Source organism: Garra rufa, chromosome 7, assembly GCF_049309525.1.
Source record: "Garra rufa chromosome 7, GarRuf1.0, whole genome shotgun sequence".
NCBI lineage: Eukaryota > Metazoa > Chordata > Actinopteri > Cypriniformes > Cyprinidae > Garra > Garra rufa.
The window spans coordinates 24,211,906-24,223,026 of record NC_133367.1 but is presented as its reverse complement, the minus strand read 5'-3'; the positions used below and the strand labels follow the sequence as shown (position 1 = coordinate 24,223,026).

The following is an 11,121-nucleotide window of genomic DNA, read 5'->3' as shown; positions in this document are numbered from 1 at the left end:
ACAAAGTCTCTGTGCATTTTTAATTCATTGTCGATCATTGGGGTGATTTGATTTGAAGGTTTATGAATAATCGCTGATCTAATCAGCCATACCCAGCATGTGGTATGAGTAAGAATGTTCATTTTAAATGCATATAGCTGATTTCGTCAACATTTAGGAATGCATTTGCATACAGATGAGCTCCAAGATGACAAAAAGGCATGAAAAGCTTAGTTTGGTTCTAAATTTGCTCTAAAACACCTGTAGTTTTGCAGTTCAGGTTTGGTTCGGTGGAGTTTAAATGTGCAGGTTTTTTTCTGTAGCCTAAGGAAATCTTGTTACACTTTTTTCTTCCTCATTGCATGCTTAAATCTCCATCAGAATTTTTTGTTCTTCCTTGTTAGTTCATAAATGAAAGCTTTGCCCCCAGCCCTGGAATCAAACAAATTTTTACCTCTTTTTCCCCATTTCCATTATAGCTTGCATGCAGTTTCCTTTTCACTCTGGAGAACCCCCAGTAAGCACATACATCAACATACGTATAACGAGAGCTCTGAAAAATGGCGTGATCTGAAAAGCTGCATTTTAAGCATCATTTCTGTGTCAGACGCATTTTTCACTAGCTTAAAAACACATTGCAGAAGTTTCATATATATATATATATATACATATATATATATATATATATATATATATATATACATATATATATATATATATATATATATATATATATACATATATATATATATATATATATATATATATGACTATATATAATTCTAAATGTATTTATAAACTACATACATTCTAATTTTTCACGTAAAAATCTGCTGAAAGTAGTAAAGCATTTATTGTACAATATACATTTCACTGAGACAGACAATTAAACATTTAGCTGAACTTTAACTTTGGTTGACGCTAATAATGTATTAAAATTAATAGTATTTTAATATTAATGTTTTAAATAATTTAAATTCATATTTCACTCATTTCAATTCAATACTTTAAATAATACTTCACATTGTATTTCCGCAAAAGGGCACATTAAATTTATCAAAAGTGACAGGAAAGACATTTGTAATTTTAAAAAATGTTTTAAAAAAAATGCTGTCCTTTTGAACTTTTTTCAAGAACCCTGGCAAAAATGTATTATGGTTTCCACCGAAAATATTAAAGAAGTTTACTTCCAGAATGAAAGTTTTCTGATAATTACCTCACCTCATGTCATCCAAGATGTTCATGTAATTAAAGTTTTTGAGGAAAACATTCCAGGATTTTTCTCCAAATAGTGGACTGCAATGGTGGCCAATGGGTTGAAGGTCCAAATTGCAGATTCAATGCAGCTTCAAAGGACTATACACAATCCCAGCAGAGAAATAAGGGTCTTAGCTAGCAAAACTATCAGTCATTTTCTAAGTAAAAGACAAATTTCTATTCTTTTTAATCACAAATCCTCAACTTCACACATTACACAGTCACATTGGAAAGGTCACGTGTGATGTACCGACCCAGTGTTAAAAAAAGCAAACGTGCAAAGAAAGTCGAACGCTCTTTACAAAAAAAAGTCAAACAACAATAATGGGCGATTTTAAAGTTGTAGGAGTTTGAGTTTTTCACCTACTCTAACTTTTTGAACCAGAGTGCACAGATTAAGAACACATGCGTATCACAGAGCTAGCGCAAGAAGAGTATTTGTGGTTAAAAAGTGTATAAATTGTTTTTTTTTTAAGAAAATAAATATCGTTTTACTAGATAAGACTCTTATTTCTCAGCTGAGATTGTGTAGAGTCCTTTGAAGCTGCACTAAAAATGCAATTTGAACCTTCAAACCGTTGGCCACCATTGAAGTCCACTATATGGAGAAAAATCCTGGAATGTTTTCCACAAAAAATGTCATTTCTTTGCGACTAAAGAAAGAAAGACAGATCAGAAAAAAATATGAAATATGAAAATAGAATAGAATAGAAAACAGATTTTTAAAATTGTAATAATTCACAATAGTACTGTTTTTACCTTTTTTTAAATTCTTGAATCTTGCAAGACTTTTCACAAATGAGGACTACCATCAAGACCAACCATCTTTGTCCTGATGCTCTCAGTGTTTGCTTCTGCATTGTGGAAACCTTTACTCACTCTCTTTATTGTTTCAGTCGCAGTTTCTCTGAGATTTCCTTTGTCAGATCAAAGACCCCTGGACCACTGCACAGCTCACGATTTGAAGCGGAACTTCTAAGGAACCGAAGGTCTGATAAAGGGAATCCCTAAGAGAGCTACTGTATGTAGACCCTTGGTCTAGTTGTGACAGCGCAGCTCTGATCAAATGAAAGCTTCACGCGGTCTTTATCTGTAGCTGTTGCTGAGCGTCCCTCTTTGACACCCAACGCCTGACTGCGCATAAGTGGAGGGGAGCAGAGAGAGGGAGGAGAGAAGAGAAAAACAGCAGGAGGAGGGTGAAATCCAACCAGACTATGTTGCGGAGCCACAGGCTGTGCACAGCACGTTGCTCTGGAGTTTGAGAGGATGAAAGGAGGAAGACTGAGATTGCTGCAGAGATTTCGGAGGTGAGGACAAGTGGAAACTTATTGACTTCTTTGGCGTCGATACCAGAGAGGAGATGAGAATAAAGTGATTCAATCCACAGGAGGCGCAGGATTGTTACTGTGGAGGAGTGCCGTGCTTTTAATCCTTCAGAAAAGAGGTCATTTTCTTAGAGATAAACTTACTTTTAAATACTTTACCTTTCAAAACCAACATCGATTTTTGGTGGGAGGGAGAGATCTGAGGATTAGATCGGATTTGAGACTTCGGAGGCTTCAAAGACATCTTCTGCTGCAATTTTTCTGAGAAAACATGCATACGTAAACCACATGCAGACTTACTATTCAGTGCAGTCTGGAATGATGAACCTCACAGGAGAAGCATGTCAGCTCTAGTCTTGTGTGTGGCACTCTGAGGATTAGTGCTGGGAACGAATTCACTTCTGGCATAAAATGAGAAATTTATCACAGCCGATCATTCCTGACCCACTCTTTCAGAGAGCATGTGGCTTATTTCGCCTTCCCCTCTCGCTTTTTAAGCTGTGAGACTCTTCCTTGGAAAATAAGAGCCGGTGGTTGTGCTTACAGACCGGGAGGACTAAAATATTTAAGACTCTGGCTATGAACGATGCAATTAACGATTAATGAAAACCGAAGCGGCTGCGATCAGTATGCATAGGTTGCCAACGTTCACTCGGAGAACTGTGGGAGTGAGTTAAGGCGAGAGGACTAATGACTAACAGCGGTAACAGGTTTGCTGTGAGCTACTACGGAGCACATCCTGTGCATTAGGTTGCTTGCTTTTGGCTGAATTTAGAAACATCAAGTGTGGCTCATTCTTGATCTTTTTTGTCTTGCTGCCTCATTATCTCTTTCTCCCATTTTGAGGAACAGGTTGCTGTGCAGCTATTAAGCAGATTTAGATGAACTACTGTTTCCTTGACTGCTGTGCCTTTGGGATAAACAGTTAAGGCAACTCATATGGGTCTACAAAACTCTGTTTGACTGAACATTCAACCACCAATCGTTCTCATCTTGTCCCTCATAGTCAACATGGTTCCACCGCCCCCTTCTAACAAGCCACATGTTTGCCTTTCATGTGTGCTGATCATGAGCAGCATGGCACTGCTGGACGCCTACCTTGTGGAGCAGAATCAAGGTCCAAGGAAGGTGGGCGTCTGCATCATGGTGATGGTAGGGGACGTGTGCTTTCTCATCGTGCTGCGGTACATTGCAGTATGGGTCGGCGCTGAGGTTCGAACTGCTAAACGTGGCTATGCCATGATCCTCTGGTTCTTCTACATCTTTGTGCTGGAAATCAAGGTATACTTCGTCTATCAGAACTACAAGGCTGAAGGTGAAAGAGCGGACGCTCTTACCTGCAAGGCTTTGACGGTGCTGCTTTCCGTGTTTGTGCCAGGACTTTACGTAACGCTGGCAGCCATCGACCACATGGAATATGTCCGCCCGATCAAGAAGAGAGAGGAGTTGAGGAGTCGGCTGTTCTGGGTTGTGGTTGATCTTCTCGACATCTTGGACATTCAGGCCAGCCTATGGGAACCTCAAAGAAAAGGGCTCCCTCTATGGGTGGAGGGCCTTACTTTTTTCTACTGCTACATACTACTTCTGATACTTCCCTGTGTGTCGCTAAGCGAAATTAGCATGCAAGGCGTGAACATCGTGCCGCACAAGATGTTGCTGTATCCCATTCTCAGTTTGGTCGCCATTAACTTTATTACGATTTTTATACGGGGAGGAAATATGGTGTTTTATAGGGACATCCGAGTGTCTGGAATACTCATGGGTAAGAACGTCATCGCCATTGTCTTAAAAACGTGCAGCTTCGTGCAGTACAGGAGACACCTGCAGGAGGCACCAGCACCTGCTCTTGCTCCGGAACTACAGAGGGACGCAGTGCCACAAAGTTCACGAGGGGCAGTGCCAGTCGTAATGCCCATGTCAATGCCAATGCCTGTCACTATGCCAACTCCACAGGTAGTCATACAAGATCTCACCACACTTCCAGAAGAGCCTGAACTTGAGGAAACATGACGAAAGGGGGAATGTTCACACTGAGCAATGCACAACATTAACTGCTCTGAGATTTTTTTGTTCTAATGTTAATGCGGGTGTACACTGTATGATTTACTACTTTAATATTGTTTCTTATCACATAGTATGACGATGTTAATGATTGGATACATGCCAGACTGGACTGCTCTGACTAGTTTTAAAACACATTTGTGATCCTGGACCACAAAACCAGTCATAAGGGTAAATTTTTTGAAACTGAGATTTACACATCATCTGAAAGAATAAATAAGCTTTACATTGATGTATGGTTTGTTAGGATAGTACAATATTTTGTCGAGATACAACTCTTTGAAAATCTGGAAATTGAGGGGGCAAAAAAAATCTTAATATTGAGAAAATCGCCTTTAAAGTTAGGAAGTTTACAAAACAGCTTCATGAAACATGATCTTTACTTAAAATCCTAATGATTTTTGGCATAAAAGAAAAATCAATAATTTTGACCCAAATCCATTTGTATTTTTGGCTATTGCTACAAATATACCTATGCTACTTGTGACCGGTTGTGTAGTCCAGGGTCACATTTTAAAACACTACTTAATCATTTTCTTCAGTATGTGTCTATTATTCCACAGTATAAATAACTAAACATCCCTAAAACAAGATGGATTTACATTTTGTATTTAGAATTTTTTTTTTTTTTTTTACCATACTGGTAAATTGCTTTTTCTTGTTTGTATACATAAACATACTGCATTTTGTTAGATTTATGCTTTAAAAAAGAACATTTTTGCAAATGGGTTAATGCCACACTTTAGTTTTTTAGACAAAATACTGATTAAAATATTTTTGCAGTGCAGTCCACATACCATTGTCAGTTTCAGAACTAATCACATGAATTTTGCCTTGAAAAAAAAAAAAAAAAGACTGGGTGAGTCTCTGAAAACAAAAAAGTGGCAAAATGCATAGAGTGTGCACCCAGTTTCAGTAAAAAAAAAAGTGTGATTAAAGATGTTGATGAGATGACAAATGTTTGTGAAATGAAGACACAAAGGCAGCTGTGGATCTGGGGTCCGTTCATTTTCAGAAAAAGTCTTTAACTCTGGAATGTAGTCGTTCATAAACAACATTAATTAACAAGTGGAATGACAAGCAAATCACACTTGAAAGAACTCTCAGTGACCCTATGATTGTACAATCACAGACAGCTGCGAATATATCATCTATTTTCGTTTCTTCTGGTAGGGTGTTAAAAATGTGGTAAATCATCATGTTCTTTGCAGTATTTAATCATCATATCTTTGCAGTCATTTAATAACTATGGTGAAAAGTTGTGTTTTGAAAGTCCTACTACATTTTATTTCTCTTAAAGGGGACATCAGATGCAAAATTCACTTTTAGATGGTGTTTGCATATAAATGTGTCTGAACACAACCACCCTACAATGATAAAAAATCTTTTTTTTTTAATTCCCAAAAACCCAAACAGTCTCAATTATCAAGCCATTTTAATTTTCTGAGTGGTATGATGTCATACTGCTCAAGCCCCGCCCACAGCCAATGACAAACTGTCCCGTATTAGCATATTTCCATTCTCAGCCAGTTGTATGCTGTCTGCCATTTGCTCCACACTATCTACCTTATTTTTTCCATAAAAGTGGGCGTGGCCATTTGTAAATTTAATGTGTCTGGCTTCCGGTCTCATCTGTGTCCAGCTATTTTTAGCTGTATAAAACAGTCGTTTTGCTGCTTGATATTGCAAACTGGTGTGTCTTACCATATTATTTTAATGTACTATTTTAATTATGTACACACAGGTTTGTGCTGCAAACCGTTTTACCGTTTACTGCACGTTGTTATTCTCACTATTTCCCTAAAGCGAATTCTCACTATTTCCCTACAGCGAATCAAGAACCGGAAGTCTTGCACATTCACAGAAAACGGCTTACTTCCGCATTGAAAAATAAGGTGGATAGACAGTGTAGAGTAGACAAAATGCGAAGAGAAAAAGAGAGGGGGTGGGATCTAGAAAGATCCTCAAAAAGGGATTCGAACTCGGGATGCACGTAATGCAACGACGTTACATGTTGGCGCACTGCCCACTAGGCTATCGGCGACAGAAGAGACATGATAGTTTTGTTTTTGATGGTAACACGTCACCAAATACACAAAAGACGCAAGAGGAGGTGGGGTGAGCAGAGCTCATTAGCATTTAAAGAGCCATGCACAAAACGAGTTGCTGTGAACAGAGCTGTTTTTGATAAGTTACAAAGGGTGTTGTTTTACACGACCATTGAGGAATTTTAAGGTATGTTATGGACATTTCATGAAGAATCATACCAACGTGTGGAGAACGGGCATCTGATGTCCCCTTTAACTAATCACAAATTGAATGTTTTATATTTGATGGAATTATGCTTCATATATTATTGTTTTGATGTTTTATGAAAACCAAATGAATGATATTTTGTTATTAAAACAATGTTTTTGTTGATATCTGATATTGTTTTTCTTTCTTACTGATGCAGTGCCACCTAGAAATGCACCTAGTGACCACCCAAAACCCCGGCAATGGTTAGTACATGGCTAGTACACCCTAAAAACCGTTTATGATCTCATAACACCCTAGCAACTCTATAACAGCACCCTGGCAACCACTCTAGCACTATGCCAGTACAACAACTTGAGAAAATCTAGTCTTCACTCCATCATTCTTTGTTCTTTTTGCGCAAAGTTTCAACAGTTTGCTAAAAGCCAAGACATCCCCAAAGTGGGGTGCAAATCCCAATCATGTTTTTCAGTAAGATTATTCTGTTTTAAGGCTCTGAACTCTTATCTTGTCAGTTCAACATGATGATGAAAGGCAGCTTGTCTTCTTCCTCTACAAATCTAGAATTGGAGGCGGCTCATTTGAATAAAGTTGTCATAATCAAATGCAAATTTAGCAAAGTTTCGTCTTCTGTTTTTAAATTATTAGCAGCTGTTAACCCACTCCAAATCTCTGAGGGCTTTCTATTTAAATCCAAAAATCAAAGCTCAGCCATACAGAGTATTTCAATAACAATAAGTAAAACACTGTGTGCCTTGGGTGAATTATAAGAAATGTTTTATGACAACGTATACCCAGGGCTACAATTTTAGCATGTTGCTATAGCTACTGTTAGATTAGCACAGTCGACAAATATAGCACAAAGACATGTCTCAAAAAAAAAAAAAAAAGATCTCAGTAAATACACCTGACAGCTTCTTATTGCTTCAGTGACACGGTAGATCTTTCTGTGCCAGATAGAAACACAAACATATAATCGCATATTTTTTACCTGTCAACGCTGAAGTAAATGGTTACAAGTCTGTCAAAGCAATTCCTTTCAGTCAGTAAATTATTGTTTATATCTTGCCAGTTAATTTGTAAGGTGCTATGTATCTAAATAATGAATGAATACATGTTTGATGTAGCTGCTTTAAAAAAATGACATCTTTCACTTCCCCTCGTTCATATGAGTGAATGAGACTTTCAAGCTGCAAAATCACAAAAAGGCACCATAAAAGTAGGTCAAATGACTTGTGTGCTATACTTCAAGTCTTCTGAAGCCATATGATAGCTTTGTGTCATGAAATCTTTTCTGAATCTTACACAATGCAGTGCGTTTTTATTTCTGGCATACTGCAGATTGCCAACTTGAATTACTTGTTAACTAAGGTAAAATGAACTAGAATATTAGAATTTGATCTTTAAATTACATTTTAAGACAAATAAAAACTACCACTGTTTAAGGATGTGCTCACACTTGTCATGTTTAGTTCGATTAAAACGAACTCAAATGTGATAGCTCTGTTAGTGCGGTTCATTTGAGTAAGTGTGAACGCTGCCATCCAAACCCTGGTGCGCACCAAACAAGCGGACAGAGACAGCTAAAAAGACGAATGCACGTTTTCATTTAGTTTGGAGGTTGTGAACGCATCACTTTAGGTTCGGTATTGTTAGGTTCACTGTCAAAAATGGCACTGTGAACGCTAAGTGGACCAGGACTAAATGTAACATTTTCCTTTTTGGTCCGGAGCAAATGAACCGAATGAACTGAACTACATGTGTGAACACACCCTCTGTTTGCTTCTAAACAAACTCTAATGTGGTTCAAATAAAATATGTGGTGTATTCACACCAGGAAAGTCTGCTAGTTCACTTGCTTTGGTCCAGACCGAATACAATGTTGATTTTTTTTTTTTTTTTGGTTTGGTGTGCTTAAGATCATCCATTCATTGGTTCATCCATTCAACCGTACCAGAGTTTGTTTGGAACCGGACCGAGACCATCTCTTCAGCTGGGTCTTGGTACAGTTGTTTGGTCCGCACCCGAGTGCGATTGCTGTATTCACACCTGCCCAAAAGATCTGCACCAAAGAGGGAAACAAACTTGAGTTTGATTCAATCAAACCAAACAAGACAGGTGTGAAGACCAAATACTTCTAAACAAACCAAAAACAGGAAGTAACGACAAGATGAGACGCTATGCGACGATCTACAAAATGAGCAGAAGGCAAACGTGGAGCAACAAGGAGGTAAAGTGCCTTTTATGAGCTTTGTGAGTTAGCAGGTGGTGAAAATAAAATCATATACACGCAACAATGAGCACGCTTAATCTAGCAGACGGCATTAGGTGTAGTCGACTTAAGTTGAACGCACCGTTTCCTTTTGTTTTGAGTGTTCGTTGAGCTCCATCACAAAATATACATCATTCAACCCAACCAATTAGGTTGTGAATGTATCATTATGCCTTTAGGTTTGGTATCTTGAGGTTCGATGTCAAAAATGGCAGTATGAACACTAAGCGGACCAGGACCAAATTTATCATTTTCCTTTTTGGTCCGGACTCCGAATGAACCAAACTACAAGTGTGAACACACCCTAAGACAGTTGTTTTCCGAAAAAACCTTCAGCTTTTTGGCGCCATTTCAGAAGAATAAATTGAACGCAAACCTCATTGGTTCTCATGTTTATCATCATTGTGATACATTTTAGTGCAGAAGTCTTCAACCCTGTTCCTGGGGACCCACTATCCTGAAGAGTTTAGCTACAACCCTAATCAAACACACCTGAAGCAGCCAATCAAGCCACTCAAGACTGCTTGGAAATTGCATATAGGTGTGCTGAAGCAGGTTGGAAATAAACTTTCCAGGAAAGGATCCCCAGCAGCAGGGTTGAAGACCTCTGTTTTAGAGATCTGACAACTAGGTGAGGTTCTCACATCACCTCTAGGGGGTGCAGAAGACACTTTGAGAACCACTGGGTTAGGGAAGTTTGTTGAACATGAATATTTGTTCACTTAAAGTTCAAGCATAGTTGAAGCTTATTTATATTCATGTTAGCTATAAAGCAGTGGATCGCCACCTTTTTGACTCCAAGGTCCCATATGTGCACAATGACTTTTCAAGTAGTTCATAGTTCAAGGATAATTAGCTAGGAATTAAGGATACAGCCTTTAAAAATTATTTTGACATACCTTGCTGTTGTTTTAGCTAATTTTAATGCTTGTTTTGTCTGATTTTGAATGATTTGATGTTATCTCAAGACCTCATTTAAAAGTTTTCTGGGGTTGAGAACCACTAGGCTAAAGCAGTGACATCAGTTAGGTCTAAATGTTCCAAATCTAAATGTTACCATTGTATTCAAAAAGCTAACTAACCCTGACAAACTGTTCTACAACAAATTGATAGCTGGCCACCGAAAAACCTCTTAAGTTAAGACTCGGTAGGACTGCTTGAGAATACAGCCCTCACGCCATGACGATAATAGCCCAATTACAGAAGCAAAATTGTGTGAGTTGTTATTTTGGACAGAGGGTGGTATTAAACTCGCTGCTATTTGCCAAGAAAATGGAGGCCACTGCTGCACCAAGGGATTATGTGTCAGTCAGTCCTAATGTGGGTAAAAAATGAAAAAATGGACTGTAAAGACATGGGGCAGCTGCCGGCAGTGCTCTAGTGCAGCTAACTACAAACCCGCAGCTGATAAATGCATCCGGAGGGAGCCATGAAAGTCAAATCAGAAATAGAGGACGGCATAAAAAAAATATTCTCGTCGGGTATTCTGGATATGCACATATTAGTGTGATTCTGTGTGGATATGAGAAGTCTCAAGGCAGTGGAGTTATCGGTTTGTAGATAGATAGCTAGACAGATACAAACACAAGCTCTGAAACAACTACACCTTTTAATGACATCACCAAGCCCTCTTATTTTTAGCCCCTCCTCTAAACCACTTGATTGATACTATTTGTTTGAAACTCGTCTGTGTACGCGGCTGATGAGAATTCACTCATAATCCATGAGAGAAACACAGAAAAGCTTTAACACACTTCCCCCACTATGATTCAGAGCCGTTGGCACCTGTTGACAGAACCAGTGGGTGGCAATTAAGCTGCATTTGGAGGAACATGGCATTTCAACACATTGCGGCTGCAGTCATATACTGGAACAGCTTCAGCTGCATTTAATTGGACACATCATTATCTGTCGACATTGCATTTGGATTCTTGAATTATACGATTGTGTAGTTTTGTTCCTGCTACAGAA

General features: G+C 38.5%; 1 protein-coding gene across 1 annotated transcript; it reads left to right on the top strand.

Annotated features, from left to right (window-relative positions):
- Positions 1 to 2,523: 2,523 nt before the first annotated feature.
- Positions 2,524 to 6,914, top strand: LOC141339044 (transmembrane protein 121-like). The gene has a single exon (XM_073844668.1). The coding sequence runs from the start codon at positions 3,573 to 3,575 to the stop codon at positions 4,569 to 4,571; it is 999 nt and encodes a 332-aa protein (XP_073700769.1). The 5' UTR covers positions 2,524 to 3,572; the 3' UTR covers positions 4,572 to 6,914.
- The last annotated feature ends 4,207 nt before the right edge of the window (positions 6,915 to 11,121 follow it).

Excerpts from the sequence above, each read along its gene's own strand:
- LOC141339044 (XM_073844668.1), top strand. The coding sequence starts at position 3,573 with ATGGTTCCACCGCCCCCTTCTAACAAGCCACATGTTTGCCTTTCATGT.